Source organism: Cygnus olor, chromosome 1, assembly GCF_009769625.2.
Source record: "Cygnus olor isolate bCygOlo1 chromosome 1, bCygOlo1.pri.v2, whole genome shotgun sequence".
Lineage (NCBI taxonomy): Eukaryota > Metazoa > Chordata > Aves > Anseriformes > Anatidae > Cygnus > Cygnus olor.
In genome coordinates, this window is record NC_049169.1 from 116,523,648 (window position 1) to 116,549,839 (window position 26,192).

The 26,192-nt window shown below is 46.0% G+C and overlaps 1 protein-coding gene across 1 annotated transcript in view; it reads left to right on the top strand.

The window, feature by feature from the left end:
• PDXK (pyridoxal kinase) overlaps positions 1 to 9,756 on the top strand; it is a 52,511-nt gene extending 42,755 nt beyond the window's left edge. The window contains exon 11 of the mRNA XM_040545436.1: positions 185 to 9,756. Coding sequence (XP_040401370.1) covers positions 185 to 297 — 113 coding nt within the window. The 3' untranslated portion in view covers positions 298 to 9,756. The remainder of the gene's footprint in view (positions 1 to 184) is intronic.
• Positions 9,757 to 26,192: the final 16,436 nt, after the last annotated feature.

Sequence of the window (26,192 nt, forward strand, 5' to 3'; positions counted from 1 at the left end):
GAGAGGTACTGCAGAGCAGGGGTGCTGAGAAATTACAGTGCTGATCGTCTACTTTGGAAGTCTTCAGCAGGGGTAGTAAGGGGGTTTAGGGTGGAGAAGAAAAAATATAATGGGGTATCAGACAATGCGACTTGTTTATTTTTATACTGCTGTTTATACTGACATTCTGATGTCATCTTTTTAGCACAAGCTGGAGAAGGAAACAAACCAAACTCAGCCCATCTGGAACTGAGAATGGTCCAAAGCAAAAAGGACATAGAAAACCCAGAGATCATAGTGAAAGCTACCGTGTTATAAAGGCTGTATGTCTCCAATAACGCACAATGTATTGATGTCCTCATCTCTTTCCTGTAAATTGTAATATTTGCCTTAGATCTGTGACAGAAACCTGACTTTCATGAAATAGCGCCCAGCATAGGCAGATATCCACTCTCAAACATATGTGCTGGCCTTGCTCAGTTTTAAAAACAAAAACAAAACAGTTAGTATGCATTGACGCATATTACCAGGTATCAAAATGGCTGTCAAATTCACTTAGTCTGTGTAATTACCCAGGGCAAGAGAGTACAATGTTCCTGCCTTGCCAAAGACTTCAGATGTGAATTTGCTAACGGAATGCTTGACTAACTGGAGAATATATTTCAAGACAGCATTTAGTGCCAATGGAGCTGGCTACATGCTCCCTTTTCATGGAGAGATCTGGTTACCTACTCTGGTGTTCAGTATCTCAGCTGCTACGAAACTAAGCAGGGTTAAAACTACACACAAATTTCTGGTTGTGTGTAGGAGTACTTTGGAGATGTTTGGCATTTAAGTACTCTGAAGTGACCTTGAGGTGTCATTCATGTTACTGATAACTGCTCCTGTTTCTTGTCTTGCGAACAGTTGCACGGTTTCAGTTTTTGCAGGTACTGGCTGCTAATTTCTAATGTCCACAGGTGCCCCCCTGATATTCTTCCAAAAATCTGAAATATATTCATTAATAAAAAAGTATCTTTTTTTCAGTAGCACTGATTAGAAGTTTGTAGTTCTACCTCCAAGGCCAGGCTTGATGCTTTGTTTGTTTTTTAACTAAGGACAATTGTTCTTTAAGGACAAAAGCGAAAGCAGCTCCTACTCTGAAAGATGACTACCCTAGTTTGTTCTTCATGGGTGGATGGATGTATTTACAGACTGTGTAGGGCACTTCCACTTAGCAATAGTGAGCACTATAGGCAGGCTTATCAATGAAGCAACGTGGTAACGGTAATAGGTATGGCTTAGTAAGTTGCATATTCAGGGAAGCATAAAATATTTTTTCCCAAATTCAGAGAAACGCACAAAATTTGTTCTTAATGTAATTCTCTGCAACCTGCTTTGATGAGAGATCACAGAAATGTTATTGTTTGTCTCCCAAATTTTTTTCATTTCAAAATTCTGCTTCGTTAGCCTTCAAAATGGGATTCTTAACTAATTTCAGTATGTTGTATGTCTCAGCCACATCTTATGCCAGTAGGGCAGACGCACTGACAAATACTGACCACTTATACTTCCTGTTGATTTCTGTATGGGACTGAAGTTTTAGCTTCTCCAAAGAGGAACTCTACTGTGTTGTTATATCAGAATTCTGCTGATGAGCTTTATTTGTCTTAGATGGCATGGACAGATATTGCGTAGCCAGAAACTGCATTTTGGCTTGCAGTTACACGAAGCAATTTTTCGTTAGAGAAAAGGGCAGCTCTGAGTTTTTCTTGATGACCTGAGTAGGCTCAGGAAACTCACTCGGGTCTCTCCTGGATACCTTTCCTGCCTCTTCCTCATTATACCTGCCTAATGGATAGTGTCACTTGCATAGACTGGGAGTCCCCAGTAGAGCTGGTTTGAAGATTGTTTTTGACACTGCAGACTTCACTTATCCCACCATTTTGTGGATTTTTTGCCATTGTAACAAAGCTAATTGGCTTTACCTAGTAGAAGAGTGTTTTATCCTTAAAGTTGTTTTTAGCTCAGCAGATTTTTTAATAGAGTAAGATTTCATAATCAATGCACTTCTGAAATCCCTTGTTTTCAGTATCTCTGAAGCAAATGAAATTTAAGAGATGAACAAATTTTGCAGCAAATATAAGAGGCAAAGCTCAAGTTTTCACTCTCAACAGCTAATACTTTTATTTCCCCTCATGAGTTTGAAGTTAAAAATGAAAAAAAAAGACTTGAGAATTTTAAGGAAAAAGAAAAAGACCTACAAAACATGACTCTACTGCCACAGCTTAGAGTGACCACTGCCATGAAATAACTTCCTAGCAATAATAATTTTGGTGATGTGAACAGTCACTAAAATTAGCAGTCAATAACAGAGATGAGCTCATGGCAGATACCCACCATGTGAAAAGACATGAACTATCAGTGTGTCTGCATCGTATGGGAAAGAGTAAAGAAGAGGGAACCAGACTTTTCTCAGTGATGCCTGATGGAAAGATGAGAGGCAATGGGCACAAGCTGAAATACAGGAAATTTCGCTTAAACATTTAAAAATAAATCACTGTGAGGGTGAGAGCACACTGGAACAGGTTTCCCAGAGAGGCTGTGGAGTCACCATCCTCAGAGATATTCAAATATCAAGATTCTTGAATTCTTCACGTCAGAGGATCAACAGGAGAAAGAAAATCAAAATTGGCCTTTTAATTTTTTTTTAGCAGCATTAACTATGCACTGTCAAAATTTGCTGTCAAAGAAACCTTACCTGCTGTAAGTCTGTACTACAGAAAAGCCCTTTTAGTAAGTGTGAGACAGCACAATTGTTTCTGGCACTAAAAAAAATAGATTTTCACAAGGGAATTGCGAGAAAGACAGGGCTGTTTTTCTCTGAAGTAAAAAGCTTGAAATTTAGGAAACACAAAGTTACCTTACAAAGAAGGTTTTCTCTGTTAACCATAATCAGCCTTGATCTTGCCATAAAAGAGAAAGTGGGGTGTTTGCTGGAGCAGTTTATATGCGCCAGCTGTGATCTCTCCCTACATCTTCAAAGAAAGAAGGATCACTCCAGTAATTCACACCTTTCTGTGACATAGCCATACTGTACAAAGGATGGACAAAGGAAGGGGAGCTTCAGAAAAAAAGATAACAATACTCACGTGCTCAATTCGCAAAAGTTCCTATTTTGCACTAGCTGGATTCTGTAGCAGTTGGCTGCTCGCTGCTTCTGCTTAAGTCCCTGGGAGTTGTTCATGTGGCATCTGTTTTAAACTCCCACTGACCTGATCTAAATTAGGTCAGGTTTATGTATTCAGTGAAGAATTGTGCTTAACATCTCTTGCCTGGAACAAGCATCAAAAATATCTGTAAATATATTCTGTAGCTGACATTTTGTAGTTACAACAGGCTTTTTTAAATGTTAAGGTATATATATGTAATACTGAGATGCGTTTTTATTGGTTCAGAATTATACAGCACTTTTTCATAATGCTTGCAGAACAAAATTCAAAGACTCAGAACAGTCATGTCCAACCTTCATTCCCACCTCTCCTCCTGCAGGTAATATCTATATAGTATGAACACCTACTGCGCGGTGCAGCTATAAAGTGTATCAGTATTAGACAGCTGCCCACTATTTACATAAGGCCTTGGAGGAGACTCATCAGGGTTGTCTGATCCACTTGCAGATCCTTAGGTAAAGAAAAATGGTTAGTCTAAATGAGTTTAGGTCCCAACTGATTACAGAAGAAGAAGCACTTTAGCACAGAGTGGAGTCAATAACTTATAAAGAAGCTTCCGTGACTGTCCTAACAGCACAAAGAGTGTTTGTAACCCACTAGTCCAAGGCCTCTCACTCAGCCTTGAGACTGGTGTGGTTGGGGAATGCCTACTTCACTGCTGTCTGTACTCCCAGGTGTACGTGTGGGGGACACGTGTACATATCAAGTTGGCTGTCAAGTACACGTCTGACACTGAAGTATGTGTCCTCATGGGAGTGGTGAATGGCTTGTGTTTGCATCCAGTTGGCTTCCCCGCTGTTCCTTCTCTCCACTTACTGTGATTTGTGTTGGATCCTTTTTTCTGGAGCGAACTGTTCTGTGTATGTGGTCAGCCATTTTGATTACTGCAAGTGCACTCGCTTGTGGAGCCATTGTGCAGGAAAGACCAAAACTTGTTTACAAATAATCTACTCTATTCTGGGCCTGGATACAGTCTACATGATTTAAATTCCCTTTTACCTCTTTGGGAGACACATGCATAAAGATGTGCTAGAATCAATGCTATTCACACTGGGTATAAACATTTTAGAAATCTGCAGTATGAAATTGTTATCTTTAATGTTTGTTTGCTGATTTATATTGAAAAATCTATAATCAATGTGCTGTACAAAAGAATCAGAGGACCAAGGTTTCCAGCTACTCATACTGCCTTTTGGAGTATCTTACTGTATCTTGTTTGGATAGTGTTAATTTGTTGTCTGAGACTGTTATGGTGATTGTATTGATATATTTTATTTTAAACTATGTGGCAAAGAAGATTGTAATAAAAACATCTACATTTAATATACTGTGCACACACAAATTGTTAGGTCCTATTTTTGAATATGTTAATCATTTCAGAATTAAACAAATCAAGAACAGTTTGATAGTCTTGCTGAGTAAGTGGATGTAATTAAGGTTCAGTTAGCTATACCCTAGTACAGAGAATAGATATTTAATGAAAGAAGGTACATTTGTGCTCAGTAGTCATCTCGTTGTAAGGAAGTAGGTCTGGAGAAGAGAATAACATCCTTGTCTTAGATTTTCTTTTAAGAAGTTTCATGGGAAAACAACTGCTGACAGTCTGGACCACAGCTCTTGTATGCTTTGTACTTGCCTGTGCAGGACCTTTCTGTGACGTGCTCTTTATTCCTGCAAAGCACGTGAGAAGAGGGGCATGAAATAAGGTTCACAGTTTGTTTCCAGGTCTGTTTCTTGTGCAGAATTCAGCTGCACACCCCTTCACACAGAGTAATTTTCATCGGAGCATGCAAGAGTATACAGCAGGAAACAACTGTTTCTGCATGTCAGAACAAGTGCTTCCGTCAATGCTCTACATTGTATGTGCTATGGCAGTTTGTGAGTGGAGGAGAGCAAGTATCCAGTTTAATGAGAGCACTGGTTATTGGAGAAGATGCCACATCAGATGACTATGCCCACTGGAGAAGTTAGGCTTGTACTAAAGAAAACCACTTCTCCTGACTCATGGTCCTTGTCCATTTAAATAATGCCTTTAGAAGCCCTGAGAGAAATGTTACAGATATTGGTCACTTTGAAACCAAAGTATCTCTTCATAAGTTGAAACACAACCCTTTCTTTCATATCCCATTGCAGTCTTGTTGACTCATTGATTAGGCATTCAGCTCCTATTAGAGTCCCAGGATAAAATTATTCAGAGAAGAGCTGTCCTTTTTGAAAGACATTTGCTTTTGATAATGGAAAACTTACTGCTGTGCAGTTCCATAGCCCACTGGCATTCTAACACACATCAATTAAAGACACGTCAACCATGGGAACTAAGCTTTGAGGTGTTCAATCACAACCCTGAAAATACCTCTTCTCTCTAAATAAGTGAGTAAAACTGAATTTATGCCCCTGCACAGGAGCAGGCTGAAGGTAAATCCACAGGGTTCAGTGAGAAACTTGGGGTGTTCCCTAAACTGCCAGGGCAGGGCGTTGAATGCAGGATGCAAGGTAGCTGCTATTGCCAGTACAATCTTGGGGTGGGGTGGGGGTGGAGGAGTCCAAGCCAGTTTCCACATTTTCCAGAAAGGAAAAGGACGTGGTTTGGCTTTCAGCAACCCAGGAAAGCTCCCATCAGCTTTACTGAGACTGGTACCAGGTGACAGCCCCAAAGCCACCAGCCACCCATTTGGTGCTCCAGCAACAGTGGATCTTGAGGCAAATGGGATGCTCCCAAGTCTGGTCCTTGATAAGCACTCGTTCCTGAATCAGTGCCTCTACAATGCAGGTAATAGTAATAAATACACAATTTGCAGAGTAGTGAATAAGGCAGCACATTATTAAGACATTATTAAGCGAAAACCAGCAATATGAGAAGGCTGTGCCATATGTTACCACCGAAATCATGTGTACTTCTTACCTATTGCCCTTGTGGTTGCATTGCTATTTAGAAAAATCTGTGTGTAGAGGAGTGTAATATATGTACTCTGTGTGTGTGTGTATGTGTGTGTGTGTTGAAGCTTTATTTGCTATGCGGTGAGGTTGGGGAACAGAATTTGGGGGCTGGTTGTGTAGGCCTTCAGGATGTAAGCAGAAGGTCTTAAAGAGTTATATTTTTTTAGACTGTGATGAAGCTTTGGGTCCCAGCCACACATAGGCTTTTCTTCCAGAAAAGTAAAATGGCATGGAAAGAGGGCCAGGTGGCTGTAATAAAGTAGGGATAGTACAACCCCACCAGCCCTGGACAAACTAAGAGAACTTAATAAAAGATGCCTTTTTAAGTAATATTTTTTTAGTGCCGAATTGTTAAATAAATATTTATGAGCAAACTTTCTATGTATTTAAAGTTTGTGTGGTGCTTTGTACTAACTAGGTGAACCTGTTGTATGTTTACACATCTTAATGATTGTCCTTGAGGTGTATGTAGTAATTCAATGAATTTTATGCCAGAAAAACAACAAAGTTCTGTGTAATAGCAAATGATTTAATTTCTAATGAAATTGTAGGCTTTTGTAGTGTTTGTGTATCTTCTGGTTGGCAGTTACGAGTTGTGTTCTTTCTGCAGTAAGGCTTGTACGCTTGATTGTAGAGAGAGGCAATAGGATGGTAGATACCATTGTTTAAAAAGAAAACCCTAAATATTGCTACCTTATCCATTACAAAATCAGGTAAGTGGTGACAAGCCTGGCATTTAGATTTTGAGTCGGAATAATATACCCAATACATATAGGGCAGGTTAAAAATAGGTGAAGGATGTGTTTATTTAATGAAACAGGACTGGGAAATCTCACAAGTCCTTAATAGCAACATGTAAGCAGGCAAGCCTAGAGGCTGGAACTGCACTAGTTTGTTCATATTTTATGAAGCTGGCCAAGCTAACTTCATTGCTTGTGCTGAATGAGTGCAACAGATAGATGAGTAGGCTAAATGGGCGAAAATGAAGATTTTTTTCCTCCAGTCTGTCAGCTGTGCTAATATGAAGAATTTAAGGAAAGTATCTGAATTTAAATTCGATACATACATTGGCTTTCAGAAGAGTTTGGTTAGCAACAAAATCCCATTCAGTCACAAAGGAAGCTGCTAGCATGTTTGGAAACAAAAGCACGGTTTATTTTTTATCTTACTATACTTGATTTTTTTTTTTCTTATGGCTGGGAGAGCAAGGCTTAAAGCATACACTTCAGTCTAATTTATTTATTTATTTTATTCTATTCTATTCTATTTATTTATTTATTTATGTGGCTGGACATTTGGGGATTCTCTAGAAAGCCTACAAGAGTCTGCAACATTAATCAGTCTGTGGGGTGTGACCTTCTGCTGAGCGATGTGCTCTTACCGCAACAGTTGGTGATCTGCGAGCATGTTTAATGATGTATCTTTTTAAGAAACAAGGCAGCATCCTCACCACACTTCTGAGTAAAGCACTGCTGCAAAAAAAAAAAGGGGGGGGTAGAATTTATCAGAAGTTTTTGTCTCAAGAGTTTCCAAGTTCTGGGTATGTTAAAAGTACTGGTTCTGCCTTGCTGAATTAGCAAAAAGATGCATCACTTAGACGGATAATGCATTGTCAGGGGGAGAGGCTAGGGAAGGGAACAGCAGTGTTTTGCCTGCTTCTCTGGCTGTGCCTGTGTTTTCCTCCCCTGGGAACATGTGGGTACACCGTACCCATGGTGGTGGCAGAGTGCACCCGCCCCTGGGGAAATGTGGAGGTGTTGCTCTGAGCGAGTGGGAGACGAAAGCTCTGAAGCTGTTGGGCTGTTTGTTTCTGAATGCTGTTCCAAAGCTCTGATTTAGCACAGATTATGCACTTTGAATTTACAGCACGTGATGAGCAGCACGCTGCTTTCCTGCCTGTGGTGTAAGGCGGCAGGGGACTCATTCTCCTCCCCGTTCTAGGAACCTAGCTTCACCATGAGATTTCTCTAGACTTCTTCTGTAGTCTGTGTAGGGAAAGAGAATCTGCACGTGAATTGTTCAGATGATTTAGGCTACTTTCTTGTTCTTTGCAAAGGAGAGGTACAGAAACATCAGCTGCTCTGGTAGCTTTCTCTTGTCCAGTTAAGCTACACCATACAAATGCACCCTAACTTTCTTCCCCCATCACTTCTGCTGGCCCCAGTCCTTGCCTGACCCCATAATGAATGAAGTGAAGAAGCTAAACCAACGGGGAGCTCATCCAGCCAAAAAAACTGAAGCTTTCAGCTCCTTTAGCTCCCTGAACTTTCTCATCCTGAGAACAGATGAGTGTTTGTGCTGCTGCAAGGCAGGGATTGGGAAGATACAGCTGGACAAAAGAGGGGAGAATAAGATTGCCTCTTTTCCAGACAGTGAGATGCTGGCTAAGCAGAGCCTAATTGCAAAGCTGCACTGTTAGCAGTAAAGAAAAGAAGTCCTTGTCAGCTAAGTACTTGAAAGAAGAGCTACGGATGTAGTGATCCAAGTTTGGTGTTCTCAGTCCAGCCCATCCCCTGTGCCACAAAACCATTATAGTACAAAAGCATTCTAGATTTAGTGTGACCGTTTGTATCATCTATATGATGCTTATGCCTAGCAGGGTAGAAAATAGCATATAATAAGGCAGTTACCCAACTAGGGAACATAGTACTTTACATCCAGGTGGAGAAAGTTTAAAGTCTGCTGTCACAGCACTTGCATGGTATCAGAACTGTCCAGGTCTGGATCTCTGGATCTTACTCTTAGCAAATAGTCAAATAAATAAATAAGTAATGCAGGTTATCTGGGAATATACGTGGCATTGTTATTTATTTTTAAATCGCACAACACCAAAGGTCTCTAGTTCATAAGGGATTTTCAGAAGATGCCTTGCCAAGCGATGTGATACAGCCTGTTACAGGTGGCTTGGAGCTCAGCGTGCTTCTTGCGATATGCCTGTAGTAACTGGCGTTGGAAAACAACTTGCAGGCAGGTGCTCCTGTTCTGTGTTCCTGTGCCCAATAGACACTGTGAATACATGCCTTGATAGGGAAGAAGCTGTAGGGTTTGTTGCTGGAGATGTGATGCTAAAGAGGTCCTGGAAAGCTGAGCACCATCCCGTGATGCTATAATTTACTGCCAGGGACTGGGACTGTTAGTGCCAGGTAGCCCTTTCAGTCTTGTTTTCTTACTAAAATATGAGGTGTGATATCATGTATGCCATTTCAATGTGCTTTTAGCTGGCTGAATGGGAAATACGAATAAAGATTGTTAAAAATGGAGGAGAGGGATAACTGAATTTCTGTAAGATCTAAGTGACTAGAGAAATACCAACATTTGTCTCTAATTCAAAATTATTAAATATTGACCAAATGAGTGTCGTGTCTTCAACAGTGAGTAACACCTGGAAGAGGGCAATATTTAGGGTTTTTGCCCAAAGCACATTTAGTCCTGCTCTACTGTTTAGTGAAAATGCCCAGTGCAGATGCCACCAGAGCCTCATCTCGTAGAGTAACACTGTAATAAAGAATGTGGTTTTCTTGTGGAAGTCTTAACCTCTTCTGATGAAAATAATACATGACTCAATATTTTCATGGTGTACAAGTGAAATGTAATTTTTTTTTCAATAAAATTAATTTCCTTTCCTAAATGGTTATTTATTTATTTTTCCGTTGGTGATGTTTCTCTTTCTCCAGGTAACTGGGAGTGCCTGGCTTGCCTGGAGTTCAGGACTGTGGGATTCACATGCTGGCATTTGCCCCCCTCTCACAAATACCTCCCTTGTGTTACCTGGAGCCAAGCCCTATGTCCATCCAGCAGAGCATTGCTGATCTGCTTGCCTTTCTCCTTCAGGAGGTGCAGCAGAGTGCGTTGCTCGCCTGGCCTGCTGCCACCAGCCTCTGAAGGGGAAAGTCTGCTGGGTTGGCTCTCTTCAACAGCAGTCCAGGAGGAGAGCTGCAACAACAGCCGCATCCCTTCCTGATCCTGTCTTGTTTTAGTCTTGGTCTTTGATTTGTTCTGCTTGATTTACACAGCAGATCCAGACACTTCAATGTTAATCACAGGTGTAGTAGCTCTTGAATGATCAAGGCATTTCCTTGCTAATTATCTGGTGACATCCAACATCATGGGAAAGAACAAAATATTAGAAAGTGCTCTCTATGCATTAATTGCAGATGCTATCATCAGTGTAACTCAGCTGGAGAATTTCAGCCTTCCTAACTCCTGGGACCTGCTGAAATATCCCCCCTGAAGCGGGTGCTGCCCCTGCAGCAGCTGTTGTCACCGCTGCCTGGGTGGTTGTTCACCTTGTCCCCAACCCATGCTTCAGCATGGGCTTGATTGCCGGCAGCAGCCTTTCAGCACAGCCTTCAGAAGAAATGTGCTGGACCAGCGTGGCTGTGTCCTCCAGCTGGTGGCATCGGGGGCCGGTTGCAGCAGGGAGGGGAAGGGACCACGGCCCAGTTTGCATTGCCAGCTCTTGGCTCCAGAGAGCAGAGCCAGGGATGGGATGGAAAAGATACGCAAACTGATGTTAAAACATCAGGGGAAGTGCTTAACCCAGCATCCTTTATAACCCTGTTGTCCTCGCTGTACCATCTGAGGCTCTCTCCTATCGTGAGCAGCAGCCCTTCTATATTCTTCTGTCCTTAGTAGTGTTTTTTAGCAGAAGAATAAGTAAGGAGGGCCTTCAGAAGAGCGGTGCCTCCTCTTGTGGCAATCTGGCAGAGCTGCCACAGGCCCCTCTTCTGCAGCAGGGGTCTTCTGTGGGGTCTTTGGGGAAGTGACTGCCCCTGGGGAACTTGTGTGTCCCATGCGAGACACTCAGCTCCCACATCTCCTCGAAAAGGAAGCATCTCCCTCTGGTGTGTGTGCACGAGAGGTCACCAGTGCAGTGAGATGCTTCCCTGAGCCAGCCTGGAGAGCTGAGAGGTGAAAAGCTTTGTCTGTGCTTCCTCTCTTGTGGGTTCAAATGCTGATGTCTTAGTCTTGAAACTACATTTTTCGTCATCTCAGCAGTCTGAATGGAGAGGGGAAGGCAGTGAAGCTGGCAGCACTCAGGAGTGGTGATGGGACCAGGCAGAGAGAAGGAACAAAATGACAGGAGGAAAAGCGATAGGAGGTAAGTGACTCTGTCAGGAGAGGGAGGAATACTTCTGGCTGTAACTCGGCATTGAACAGGGTATTTAGCTCCTACATAAAGGCCCTGTTCTGCCTTTGATTTCTGCTCATCCTATTCAAGCCCCAGGAGTGCTGGTGCAGATGAAGACGTCAGCATCCCTCACCTCTCTGTCCCAGCAGTGGACAGCAGCCACTGGGAGCAGAGCCCTCTCCATGGAGCAGGCTGCTTGTCCCTGTCCTAGGAACACAGTGGGCTTTTCTACTCCTTTTCCTCTGGTAAGTAAGCTTTGTTTCAAACACAACACAAGAGGGGTGCCAGGTGCTGCGTGTGCAGGGACAGCACTAACCGCCCTGGTAGCTCCATCCTGTGCTCCTACGGCTGGTTTGTGAAGCTGTACCCTCAATCCAGCCAGCAGCCCGAGTGTGAAAAAATCCCCAAACAGCAACACTACTAATGCTGGCAAAGGTTAAGTTTTGTGTTTAATATTTAAACCAAGTTTGGCTAAATTACTACCGCAGAAAAACTGGTGCCCTTGTCAGTACGAGCAAACACACCGCAGCAATCTACGGCCCCTTTTTGGAGGTCACCGACGTTGTTCCCTGGAATTGAGTAATTCCAGAGGCTTCAACTGTTTTCCAGGTGCTCTGTGAGCTGCATCCATTCCCTGAGACACATGATGCCAGGAGCAGCACGGGCAGGAAGGGGCAAGGGTTTGGAGGGAGAGCAATTTAGGGCTGGCTGCAACATCCCGCAGGCCCTGGGGACCAGGACATCAGGCCAGGTGCCCCAGGCTTCAGCCAGGGCACTGCTGCTGGGCCATGCAGCGATGCCTGGCCTCGTGCCTGAGAGCTTTCCCTTCTTCACCAGCCAAAGTCCCTTCCCTGCCTCTGAGATCCCTGCATCACCAGGTCTGAAACCAACCCACACAGGTGTGACTTGCTTTGAAGGTGGGCCTTTCATCAGAGGCTGCCCTCCCACCAGGAGGAGGCAGAGATGATGTTGTGGTTTAGCCCGGCTGGCAGTCAAACACCACACAGCCGTTCGCTCACCCTCCCCCCTCCCTCTCCGGGATGGGGGAGAGAAACGGGAAAGTGAAGCCTGTGAGTTGAGATAAAGACAGTTTATTAAGACAGGGAAAAGAATAACAACAATAATAATAATAATAATAATAGTATTAATAGTAATAATGTGTACGAAATAAGTGATGCACAATGCAATTGCTCACCACCCGTTGACCGATGCCCAGCCTATCCCCGAGCAGCCGGCCACCCCTCCACCCCGGCTAGCCACCCCTATATATTGTTCAGCATGACGTCAGATGGTATGGAATACCCCTTTGGCCAGTTTGGGTCAGCTGTCCTGGGTCTGTCCCCTCCCAGCTTCTGCTGCATCCCTAGCCTGCTCGCTAGCAGGACAGAGAGAGGCTGAAAAGTCCTTGGCTTGGTGTAAGCACTGCTCTACAACAATTAAAACATCAGCATGTTATCAGCGCTGTTCTCATCCTAATCCAAAACATAGCACCCTGCCAGCTACTAGGAGGCAAATTAACTCTGTCCTAACTGAAACCAGGACAGATATCCACCCCTTATTCCATACCATTTATGTCATGCTCAGGTTACACTCTTTCCAATACTTTCTAATTAATCACCATTTTCATCTATGATATATAGCAACCATGGTAGCGGTGACATACAGTGTTATATGATGATTAACATATTATAATTCAACTCATGGGCTATTCTCACCCAGTATTAGGTCCCCTTGAGGTACACACCGGACCTCCCCATTCTCTTGCATTACCCACCAAGTGCATCCAGGTCCCCGAGCAAAAGCAATCCCACGAATGGGCTTGCCTTTTCCTGAGGCGGGAGTAGCCCAGACTGTCTTACCCAGCATGTTTCTTACGTGCACTACAGGAACTTTATCCCCTTCTACAGTGCGTAACAGGTTTGATTGGGCAGGTCCAGCTCGGTTGGCAGATCCTCTAGTATTGACTAACCAGGTGGCCTTTGCCAGATGTGTTTCCCAATTTTTGAATGTCCCAGCACCCATTGCTTTCAGTGTAGTCTTTAACAGTCCATTGTATCGTTCAACTTTCCCGGAGGCTGGTGCATGATAAGGGATGTGATACACCCACTCAATACCATGTTCTTTGGCCCAAGTGTCTATAAGGTTGTTTCGGAAATGAGTCCCATTGTCTGACTCAATTCTTTCTGGGGTGCCATGTCGCCATAGGACTTGCTTTTCAAGGCCCAGGATAGTGTTCCGGGCGGTGGCATGGGGCACAGGATATGTTTCCAGCCATCCGGTGGTTGCTTCCACCATTGTAAGTACGTGGCGCTTGCCGTTGCGGGTTTGGGGGAGTGTGATGTAATCAATCTGCCAGGCCTCTCCATATTTGTATTTCAGCCATCGTCCTCCATACCAGAGAGGCTTTGACCGTTTGGCTTGTTTAATTGCAGCACATGTTTCACAATCATGAATAACCTGTGCTATAGTGTCCATGGTCAGGTCCACCCCTCGGTCACGAGCCCATCTGTATGTTGCATCTCTACCTTGATGGCCTGAGGTGTCATGGGCCCATCGGGCTATAAATAATTCACCTTTATGTTGCCAGTCCAGGTCCACCTGAGCCACTTCAATCTTAGCAGCCTGATCCACCTGCTGGTTGTTTTGATGTTCTTCAGTAGCCCGATTCTTGGGCACATGAGCATCTACATGGCGTACCTTTACAACCAGGTTCTCTACCCGGGCAGCAATATCTTGCCACAATGCAGCAGCCCAGATGGGTTTGCCCCGGCGTTCCCAGTTGTTCTGCTTCCATTGTTGTAGCCACCCCCACAGGGCATTTGCTACCATCCATGAATCAGTATAGAGATAGAGAACTGGCCACTTTTCTCGTTCAGCAATATCTAAGGCCAGCTGAACGGCTTTCACTTCTGCAAACTGACTCGATTCACCTTCTCCCTCAGCAGCTTCTGCAACTCGTCGTGTAGGACTCCATACAGCAGCTTTCCATCTCCGATGCTTTCCCACAATACGACAGGACCCATCAGTGAACAGGGCATATTTCTTCTCATTTTCTGGTAGCTTGTTGTACAGTGGGGCTTCTTCAGCACGGACTACCTCCTCCTCTGACGATATCCCAAAGTACTTGCCTTCTGGCCAGTCCATAATCACTTCCAGGATTCCTGGGCGACTGGGGTTTCCTATTCGAGCCCGCTGAGTAATCAGTGCAACCCACTTGCTCCATGTAGCATCAGTTGCATGATGTGTAGAGGGGACCCTTCCTCTGAACATCCAACCCAGTACCGGCAGTCGGGGTGCCAGGAGGAGCTGCGCTTCAGTACCGACCACTTCCGAAGCAGATCGAACTCCTTCATATGCTGCCAATATCTCCTTTTCGGTTGGAGTATAGCGGGCCTCAGATCCTCGGTATCCCCGACTCCAAAACCCCAGGGGTCGACCTCGAGTTTCCCCAGGTTCTTTCTGCCAGAGGCTCCAGGTGGGGCCATTCTCCCCGGCTGCGGTGTAGAGCACATTCTTTACATCTGGTCCTGTTCGGACTGGCCCAAGGGCTACTGCATGAACTATTTCTTGTTTAATTTGTTCAAAGGCTTGTCGTTGCTCAGGGCCCCATTCAAAAGCATTCTTCTTACGAGTTACTTGGTAGAGCGGGTTTACAATCAGACTGTAATTTGGAATATGCATTCTCCAAAACCCCACGACACCTAGGAAAGTTTGTGTTTCCTCCTTGCTAGTTGGTGGAGACATAGCTGTTATTTTGTTGATCACATCCATTGGAATTTGACGACGTCCATCTTGCCATTTTATTCCTAAAAACTGGATCTCTCGTGCAGGTCCTTTAACTTTATTTTGTTTTATGGCAAAACCGGCCTTCAGAAGGATTTGGACTATTTTCTTCCCTTTCTCAAAAACTTCCTCTGCAGTGTCACCCCACACAATGATGTCATCGATGTACTGCAGGTGTTCAGGAGCCTCCCCCTGCTCCAGCGCAGACTGGATCAGACCATGGCAAATGGTAGGGCTATGTTTCCACCCCTGGGGCAGCCGATTCCAAGTATATTGGACTCCCCTCCAAGTGAAAGCAAACTGTGGCCTGCACTCTGCTGCTAGAGGGATGGAGAAAAATGCATTAGCAATATCAATTGTGGCATACCACTTGGCTGCCTTTGATTCCAGTTCGTACTGGAGTTCTAGCATGTCCGGCACTGCAGCACTCAGTGGTGGCGTGACTTCGTTCAGGCCACGATAGTCCACTGTTAGTCTCCACTCACCATTAGACTTTCGCACTGGCCATATGGGACTATTAAAAGGTGAATGGGTCTTGCTGATCACTCCTTGGCTCTCCAGTTGACGAATTAGCTCGTGGATGGGAATCAGGGAGTCTCGGTTGGTGCGATATTGCCGCCGGTGCACGGTTGTGGTAGCGATTGGCACTTGCTGTTCTTCAACCCTCAGCAACCCCACAACAGAAGGGTCCTCTGAGAGACCGGGCAAGGTAGACAACTGTTTAATGTCCTCTGTCTCTAAGGCAGCTATGCCAAAAGCCCAGCGGAACCCTTTTGGGTCCTTGAAATATCCTCTTCTAAGATAGTCTATGCCAAGGATGCACGGAGCATCCGGGCCAGTCACAATACGGTGCTTTTGCCACTCATTTCCGGTTAGACTCACTTCAGCTTCCAATACAGTTAACTGCTGGGATCCCCCTGTCACGCCATAAATACAGATGGGCTCTGGCCCTTTACAGCTGGATGGCATTAGAGTACATTGTGCACCGGTGTCTACTAGAGCCTTATACTTCTGTGCGTCAGACGTGCCAGGCCATCGAATCCACACAGTCCAATAAACTCGGTTGTCCCTTTCCTCCCCCTGGCTGGAGGCAGGGCCCCTCTAGTCCTGGTCAGAATCTTCATTTCTGTGTTTAAAAGACTGCCTGCTAGAAGTTGGAGCAGCAAACTTTTCAGAGAACCCCTTTCTCCCGATTGTTTTCTTTTGCAACTCACGTACCCGTGCCTCTAGGGTCTCAGTAGATTTTCCATCCCATTTTCTCATGTCCTCTCCATGGTCACGTAGGTAAAACCACAGGGTGGTGCGGGGTGTGTACCCACCATATTGTCTTCTTTGCATGGATGCACGTTTACCCCTAATAGCTGAGACGCTGGTTTGTACAGGTGGGGAAGAAAATACACTCTCTTTAAGTTGCTGGACCTCTTCAAAAAGTTTCTCCAAAGTATTCTCTTTTAGTTGGTGGCCACTGGTTTGTTCAGGTGGGGGGGAAGATAAATTCTCTTTAAGTTGGTGGAACTCTTCAGAGAGTTTCTCCACAGCCGAGACGCAGGCCTGTAGGGAAGAGGAGAGATTTCCTTCGTACTCCCGGAGTTGTTTAGCCATGTCACCCACTGTGGGATCTTCACCGTTTTTCCAGGTTATTATTGCCAATGTGCTGGCCCATGTTGATGGTGCATTCCGTACAAACTTCCGCCATATGGGTCGAGTACACTGGACTTCATCTGGATCTGTGGATGTTTGTGCATCGTTTAAGTCCTTATAAATTACTTCCCGTACGGCTAATTCCCTCAGGTACTGAATTCCCTTCTCCATGGTGGTCCACTTGACTGGTAGACATACAAGTTCTTCCTTGTAGGGATACCTTCCCTTCACAGCTAACAGGAGACGCCTCCAGAGGCTGTGAGATCGTGCTCCATCTCCAATTGCTTTGTCAATGCTTGCATCTCTAGCAAGGGATCCCAACCGCTTGGCTTCCCTGCCCTCTAATTTCACACCATTGGCTCCAGTGTCCCAGCACCGGAGCAGCCAGGTGACAAGCTGTTCACCTATACAGCGACCAAAATCTTTTCGCACATCTCGTAGCTCACGCTGGTATAGGGTTCGGGTAGTTACTGTTGACTTACTGACATCCTCATCCTCATCTTCATCCTCCTGCACACTTGATGGCCCAGCCTCGTCTTCTCCAGACCCAGACTTAGCAGAAGACTTTCTGCGTTCTAAACGACCTGAGTCTCTATAGCACTTTTTCACCTTTTCTACAGGGGCAACTTGCACTGCTACAGCTCGCCTCTCCGACCCAGCCACAGGGTCTGCCACAGGGGTTGGAGTACCCTCTGCAGGGTCAACTTGCACTGCTACAGTTCGTTTCTCCGACCCAGCCACAGGGTCTGCCACAGGGGTTGGAGTACCCTCTGCATGGTCAACTTGCACTGCTACAGTTCGTTTCTCTGACCCAGCCACAGGGTCTGCCACAGGGGTTGGAGTACCCTCTGCAGGGGCAACTTGCACTGCTACAGTTCGTTTCTCTGACCCAGCCACAGGAGTGGGAATGGCTGCGGGAGCTGGAGCCGGAATGGCTGCGGGAGCTGGAGCCGGGACGGCTGCGGGAGCTGGAACGGCTGCGGGAGCTGGAGCCGGGACAGCTGCGGGAGCTGGAGCCGGAACGGCTGCGGGAGCTGGAATGGCTGCGGGAGCTGGAGCCGGGACAGCTGCGGGAGCTGGAGCCGGAACGGCTGCGGGAGCTGGAGCCGGGACGGCTGCGGGAGCTGGAGCCGGGACAGCTGCGGGAGCTGGAACGGCTGCGGGAGCTGGAACGGCTGCGGGAGCTGGAGCCGGGACAGCTGCGGGAGCTGGAGCTGGAACGGCTGCGGGAGCTGGAGCCGGGACGGCTGCGGGAGCTGGAACGGCTGCGGGAGCTGGAGCTGGAGTGGCTGCAGGAGCCGGGACTGGAACGGCCGCAGGGTCTGTCACTAGGTTGATAGTAGCATCAATTGCAGCTCGATAGGCACAAGCCAGACCCCAGCACGCCACAGTGATTTGTGTCACTTTGGAACTGCCAGAGTCATGACACCTTTTTTTTCAAGCATTCTACCAGTTTTTTAGGATTTTGCAGTTGTTCAGGGGTGAATGTCCAAAACACTGGAGGTGCCCACTGCCCTAGAAACCTGCCCATATCCTCCCACACTCCCTGCCACTCGCAAATATCCCGCCTCAAGACAGATCTCCGGATGAGATTCCTAAGTAGTTGTTTAACCTTAAACAAAACCTGAAGCGCATTCAGGAGACATAACAACAAGAACATGCTGGTCTGAGTATCCCAAGGATATTCAACATCTTGGAGAGCTACCGTAACTAGCTCGGGGGATAAGAGGGTGGTGAAGGAGGAAGGGAGAGTGAACAGGTAGGAAAAAATATCTTCCCCTGTCCCCTCCAGAGACTGACTCCCTGATAAAAAAGGCAATAGGTGTAATTGCTAATAGTTTCTGAGATATGGTTTCCGAAGTATAGAGTCGACGACAGTGCTGAGTACAAATACCAGGTTAGAGTCATGACCAGATACTTCATCATTTCATAAGCCATCGTTACACCACACAGTACCATAACAATCTTAAACCAGGGCCCGGAAAGGGTAAACAGCACGACAGGGAGCACATACAGAAAGTAACTTGCTATAAAACTCAATTTGGGAAACAGGCACAGCAGACTTGAGATTAAGGCAATCAACATTGTGACTAGCAACTATTAAGCAGGTCGAATACTTATACCAATTTTAGTTTAACACACTCTGGTCAAATCTGTCGATATCTCAACCCTTCGAGCCCCACGTTGGGCGCCAAATGGGCTGTTGTGGTTTAGCCCGGCTGGCAGTCAAACACCACACAGCTGTTCGCTCACCCTCCCCCCTCCCTCTCCGGGATGGGGGAGAGAAACGGGAAAGTGAAGCCTGTGAGTTGAGATAAAGACAGTTTATTAAGACAGGGAAAAGAATAACAACAATAATAATAATAATAATAATAATAGTATTAATAGTAATAATGTGTACGAAATAAGTGATGCACAATGCAATTGCTCACCACCCGTTGACCGATGCCCAGCCTATCCCCGAGCAGCCGGCCACCCCTCCACCCCGGCTAGCCACCCCTATATATTGTTCAGCATGACGTCAGATGGTATGGAATACCCCTTTGGCCAGTTTGGGTCAGCTGTCCTGGGTCTGTCCCCTCCCAGCTTCTGCTGCATCCCTAGCCTGCTCGCTAGCAGGACAGAGAGAGGCTGAAAAGTCCTTGGCTTGGTGTAAGCACTGCTCTACAACAATTAAAACATCAGCATGTTATCAGCGCTGTTCTCATCCTAATCCAAAACATAGCACCCTGCCAGCTACTAGGAGGCAAATTAACTCTGTCCTAACTGAAACCAGGACAGATATATAGCTCGAGCATGTGGGATCATTTAGAGAAGAGCAATGAAGCCGGTGAAGGGATGAGAAAACAAGACCCATGAGGAGCAACTGAGGAATTTGGGGTGTTTATTTTGGAGAAGAGGCTGAGAGGAAACCTCATTGCTCTCCACAGCTACCTGAAAGGATGTCGCAGCAAGGTGGGTGTTGGCCTCTTTTCTCAGGTGACAAGCAGTAGGACTCAAGGAAACGGCCTCATGTTGCACTATTGGAGGTTCAGATTGAATGTTAGGAAGAATCTCTTCATGGAGAGGGTGGTCAAGCATTGGAGAGGGCTGCCCAGGGATGTGGAGGAGCCCCCATCCCTGGAGGCATTTTGAGAGACATGGGGGCGTGGCACTGAGGGAGGTGGCTTAGTGATGGGACTCAGTAGGTCAGTTTGATGGTTGGACTTGATGATGTTGAAGGACTTTTCCAGCCTAGGTGGTTCTATGATTTATTACAGCCACAACAGTCAGAATGGCTGCAAAGTTCTTTAAATAAATCCATCACAGACTTAAAAAAAAAAAAAAAGTATTGGGATGTTACTTCAAAGCATCTCTGATAGGCTTGTTTTCCTTCTCTAGAGCAAGCTGGTGAGCTGCCACATACCTTCCCAGGCTCACCTGCTCAGGTGAGGCACAGATGGGTGAAGACCATCCTCAGCACCTGGCTGAGCCCACAACAATTTATGAGCTTGCTGGGAGGCCTTGGGATAGGTTCAACTCCCAGCATGAAGGTTCTTTCTTCAGGAGTTCTGGTGGTCTATAAAGACATTGACAGTGAGCCCCCTGCTTTGTGCAGACAAAAGGAAATGGAAACAGGAAATGGAAAAGAAAAATTAAAAAGAAAAATCTCTGCAGTGTTAAAAAGACAAAAATGAAATGGAGAGAAAAAAGAATAAAAACAGTCTTAAAAACAAAACAAAACACACCGAGTTTTGTTCTCAAGTGTTCAAAAGGAAGTGACCTTTACTGTGATGTATTTAATGGCTTTGGAAAATACTACAGATGAGATAGTTTGCCTTTTCCTGGTCTCTTATGGTAGCACTGCACTTGCATCTGGGCTGGTAACTTCTTGATCATGCCATAGAGTGAACGGTGTGGTCAGGCTCGGCACTTGGTGGCAGTGCTGCTGTTCTGGCTGAACATCCCCTGTGCCACACGATCATCTAGGAAAGGTGGGAACGGCAGGGCTTTTTCCTTCGTGGTAAAAAGGCTATGTCCAGGTCATCCCCATCTACCCTCCCAAAGTCTCATAAAAAATAGCAGGTGGTGCATGAACTGAAGCTGATGAAGAAGCACAAGAAGTTAGTGGTTCTTCCCCGCCACGAAGTTAAGCATGTGTATGAGCTACCACACAGCATCCCAGATGCGATAGAAGGCTCTTCAGCATCCTTTCGGAAAAGAGGCAGAGTGTCCTGGTCCAGTGAAGGTAAAATTTATGTGGTGATCTGCAGCCAGTGCCATCTCTGTGTCCCCATACTTCTGCCCCTGTAGAGAGGGAATAACATTTCTGTGTCGTAAAGAACTATGAGGTAAACTCACTTGTGTGTAAAACACTTGAATGTCACAGAGATGAGGGATTTGCAAGCAGGTGGGCAAACGTGGCAGTCAGTGGGGTGGATTTGGGGGTGTCAGGGCATGCCTGGGGTACCATCCCTCACCCTCCTTATTTTGGAGCCCATGAGTGAACCTCTTTTCTCAAGGAAATCCTGGGTTTGCTCATCTTTGGTGGCTTCACAGCACACTTGCTCAGGCATTATCCTCCTATTTTCAGTCTGTGAAAGAACAAAAGCCCGCACCAACCTCCCCTGTCACCCAGATGTGTCCAGGCTTACTCCAGCCACCCATATCACCTCCAGAACTATTTTGTGGCTAGCCACAGTCATGGTGTGCAGGGAACTCTTAGGGCAGTGAGGCACTGGGACAGGCTGCCCAGAGAAGCTGTGGATGCCCCATCCCTGGAGGTGCTCAAGGCCAGGCTGGATGGGGCTTTGGGCAGCCTGGTCTGGTGGGAGGTGTCCCTGCCCATGGCAGGGGGTTGGAACCAGGTGGGCTTTAAGGTCCCTTCCAACACAAACCATTCTATGATGCCATGACTCTGTGAACCCAGCAGGACCAAGCTGGGCACACATCTGCCTGCTGTGGGACAGAGGCTCCAGGCAGGTCCCTGCTGTTTGGGTTTGGTGCTGGGGTGACCGTGCAGAGGTACCACAAGCGTTCAAATCTACCTCACCTGAACAGCAACTAAAGGAAGAGGGGCTAGCACAGGGCCGGGGCTAGGCCAGACCAACCTGCTGGCAATGATTTCTCTGTGCTGCTGCGCCCAGCTGGTTGTCATCAATAGGAGGGGTGTGTGTGTGTGTTTTAACCACCTCTTGCTCTCCTGTAACAACTCTGCAGCCTCCAATTTTCTGTGGAATTAGTATATTTTGTCTCTCATAGCTGTACAAATGATTCTGGGACACTCATGTACCTCAGTGACGTGTGTGTATAGGTACACATTTGTCCCCTCATGGAATCAACATGCAGCAAATCTCCTTAAGTCTCCAGAGGCCCCCATACCTCAGAAGAAAAAGGGTTTGGCTGTGGACCAAGCTGAGTGCTTTTATTCCAGTTTGGTTACTGCTTAACTTTTGTTAATCTGTGGTGAATGCACATTTTAAGTGAACAAGCACAAGTGATAATCTAAATGCTTTAAAACTTAGTGTGTGTTACTGACTGGGCCCAGGGTTTACTCTCGAGTTATCATTAGAACAGCATAGTCACGTTGAGCTGATACTGATAAACCCTTCTCATCCTTTGGTCTTCTGTCAGTCCTGGAGAGCAAAGGGAAAACAAACTGAAAGGGCTCTAGCTAGCTGGCTGCCCAAGACTATACAAAATTCATCTAAAAATAGCAAGTTGTTGTTATAATAGACATTCAGAAAAACAGGACAAATTATGATAAAGTTAAAGGCTCCCCCTTCTGTCCTTTGCAAAAAACTCACTTGAGTGAGCGCTCTATAAAATACAACCTTGACAAGTAGAGCATGCGCTTAATTGTTTGAAGCTGCATCCCACATGGGAAACCCCAAAACTCACATGGTGCCTGCCGTGGCAGTCCAGGAACACACATCTTGAGGGTGCTGTGCAGTCAAGAAATTCAGACTGTTCAGCAGTTCGTGGACCTTGTCCTGAAGTGCTGACCTTGAGGGCACCATGTGGCTCCACGTGCTGTGCACAGTGCCGGAGCTGCAGTGTAGCTGGGAAGGAAGACGGAGCTTGGATTTTGGAGAGTCCTTTTACCCTTTTTTCATCTCAAAGCATGGTTTTAATTAGCTGACACTCTGTGTGGGCTTGCTAAGAGCCAAGGAAAGGCTGAGAGAGAAGAAATGTATGGTGGTTTCCATTTCAAAATGAAGTGACTCATAATCCAAGGCATTAACCCACGACCTTCATGATTATAAATTGATTTTGGTCTTAATTCATTTTTAAAGGACTGGGGTTTTCTTTGTCTTTTTCTTGAAGGCTCTTATTCCACCTCAGGACTGTGGAATCAGCCTGGAGAAATCTTTTATAAGCCCTGGAGAGGGGGGATGGAGCAGGCAGGAGCTGCAAGGGTGCAATGCCTGTGCATGCATGTGCAGGGTACCTCCAGCGCTGCCCCTTGAAAGTGTTGCAGCTGTATGCAGCAGTTCTTTTTCAGGTGCTTCCCAAGTGATGCCCAGTGGGCAGAAATCTCTGTTATTCCATCCCCCGAGGGCTATCAGGTCTGGAAAGCTCTTCACCCCCTCTAGACTAGCCTACTGACACGGTGCCCTGTTTAAGTAAACTTTCGAAGACATGCAAGCGGTTCAGGAGCAGTTTCATACTGACCTTGGGACTGCAGCAAAACCTCTTACCTCGCTGAACTCTCATGGTGTGTGCTGAGGTGAAGGTTGCTTTTTGTCCCATGCTTGCTCCAGGAGCAAGGGACAAGATAAACAATAACTTGGGAATTGAATCCCAGTGGTTTTAAAGAAATGCAGGGCAGAGTTGTTCATGGTGCAGGTTGTTTTTTGTAGCTTAGGGTCAAATTCCTCCTTTGGACAACCACCTGGCACTTGCCACATAGGGTCATTGAAAAGACAGAGAAGGAATGTGGAGTATTGCTCTGCAAGGTTATTTAGCAATACCACCTGAAGGTATCAATGCTCTGCAGCCTTGCTCCCTTACACTCACGCAACAGACACTTCTATTGATGGCACACTGATGAACCTCCCTGGTTCTCCAAGATGCTTTCATAGTGACAACTCTGTCCCCACCAGCTCTCCTCTTTCTTGTTCAGTCTTAACACTTGTTTTCCTAAAATAAATAAATAAATAAATAAATAAGGTGATTTGTATGTAGTTCATGTCATGAGTTTAGCATATTTCTTTATTATTTTATTTTATTAAAAGAGAGGTGAAAATAGATAGGCCTCAGTCCCGCTTGGTCAGTGTTCACCTCAGTCTGCTCCCTGCCCAGTGTTTGGCACCGGTTTCTATCTCTGTTGGAAAAGTCATGAGTTAAACCGGCCTCCACAAGAGCCTCCTCCCCTCATCATTTGACCTGCCCTCTCACTGTTTGAGGCCCCACCAAACTGCCAGACATTCCTGTCAACCTGATCCTGGCTCTGGCCATCTCACACCCCAGCCACCCACAGAAGGAAATTTGATGAGGAGCCCCAAGACCTGTGTTTACCTCCTTTTGCCAGGCTGACATCCCATCCTTTATGGGAAACTCGATGGGGAGCCTTCGTCTCTGCAGCTCAGCCCAGCACTGCCCAAGTCTCCCACCCCCTGGGCTCCTTGCCCTGTGCCACCAGCTTTGCCTTTGGAGGATGTATTTTTTTCCATCCGCTGGTAATTCGCATTAGGAGCACTCAGATCTTGCTCTCCATGAGTCACCATCACCCTATCTACTGTAATTTTGAAATACTTTGATAAGTTTCCTGCAGTGTCTTGTTTGATCTGTTCCACATACTTTCCTCTGTGTTTAGTCACCCCTCATTCTGCTTCAAATCCTGCAATGCTTGCTTGTCCTCCCTCCTCGCTTCCCTGCTTTGTATTCATACTGAAAACTGAGATGTGCAAAGGTGTTGTGATCTGCTTTCATTATTTTTTTCCACTACTGACTTTGAGTTAAAGAACAGGAATGGGAATTTCTCATTAGTAACAATTTGTTAAAGACATAAATTAGTTACTGGTGCTCTTAAACGTTAAACTTGTTATCTGTTTAATAACTGTTAGCTGGGCTTCTTGAAGACCTCATTAACCAAGCATCTGATTTTATAGATGCATTTCTTCAGGTCTTAGATGCTTCCTGCAACTATCTAGCCATAGCAGAGAACTTATAAACATATCCAGATAATTAGTGCAAGTAAATTCCTGCTGTTCTGTAAGATTGGAAGGACCAATGTGTTACCTGGGCAAAGAACTGCAGGATAGGGGTGCCTCTGTAGAGGCAAGGGGACAGACATGTTACTGCTTTCTCATTCCTCAACACAACGCTCTGCTAACCATTCAGGCAGGTTCCCAGACTCCTCAATTGTAACCCCGGGCTATCTCACGAGATACAGCTACCCACTTCATTCAGATCTGTCAAAATCTATGCGTTTTAATCACACTGCCCTCAGATCTCAAACATACATGGTGCACGAGGAGCTTTTCTGGAGTCCATACCAACTCAGCGCACCGGACCAGCATGGCAAAAGTGTTGGCCTGACAAATGAAGGGTCAGTTTTAGCCCGTTTTCCTGGTTTCTCTCCCTTGCACGCCTATGGAGCTCATTAGAATCAATCATAGAATCCACATTTAACTTGGAAAAGACCTCCAAGATCATCAAGTCGAGCTGTTAAAACCCGCCCTTACCTGGCTCCCTTGCAAGCAGAAGGTTCCCTCACTCGCGCCAGTGCTGCGGGCAGTGTTGGGGACAGTCAGTGGGATGAGATGCAACTCCACCATGAAGTGCTCGTCCTGGGCAGCTGGGGCAGGCAGTGCTCCTCTCCTGCAGCTAGCTCTCCACCGTTTCCTTGATGGTTTTCAACTCACTGGAGATACCTCCCACGCCGACTGCTTTCTAATGCTTTGAATTTGTTTTGCACGACTCCCTGCTACTGCTGTCCATGCTCCTTAGATCTATGTCGTGCCTACAGATACAAGGTGTGCAGCTAGTTATTGTTTTATGCCTCTTGTTTCGCATTGCTCTTGCCAGTGCAAGGGGCTGGTAAGTGATCCAAGCCCCATCCGGCCCCTGGGAGGTGTTTGGCGCTCTGAATGTTACTCACATGCTTTGAACCGCAGAGCCTGTGGTGACCCGAGCAGAGGCAGCCCATCTGTCACCGCCTGTATACCTTCTGCACTCATGTGAACGTGCATGGTGCTCTCTGCTGCCTCTTCTTTAGATTTGGGGCAGCTAATTACCTCCCGCCGTTTCCTATCTGATCAGTCCTGATGCCGCTCTTGCCCTTTTCTTGGATGCATAATTTGGGGGAGATAGTGACAGATCACTTTCACATCCCAGGGACTATTTGACCCTAAATTAATTGAAAGTACTTTCAACTCTACCCCCATTATAGCAGCTTTCTGACTGACTTTAACGACCTACACACTCTAATGATCATTTCACTAACAATCTAATTTACTACAGGATCTTCCTAAGGATCTTACTTACAGGATCTGCTATGCACAGAAACGAACAGCTTTTAATCA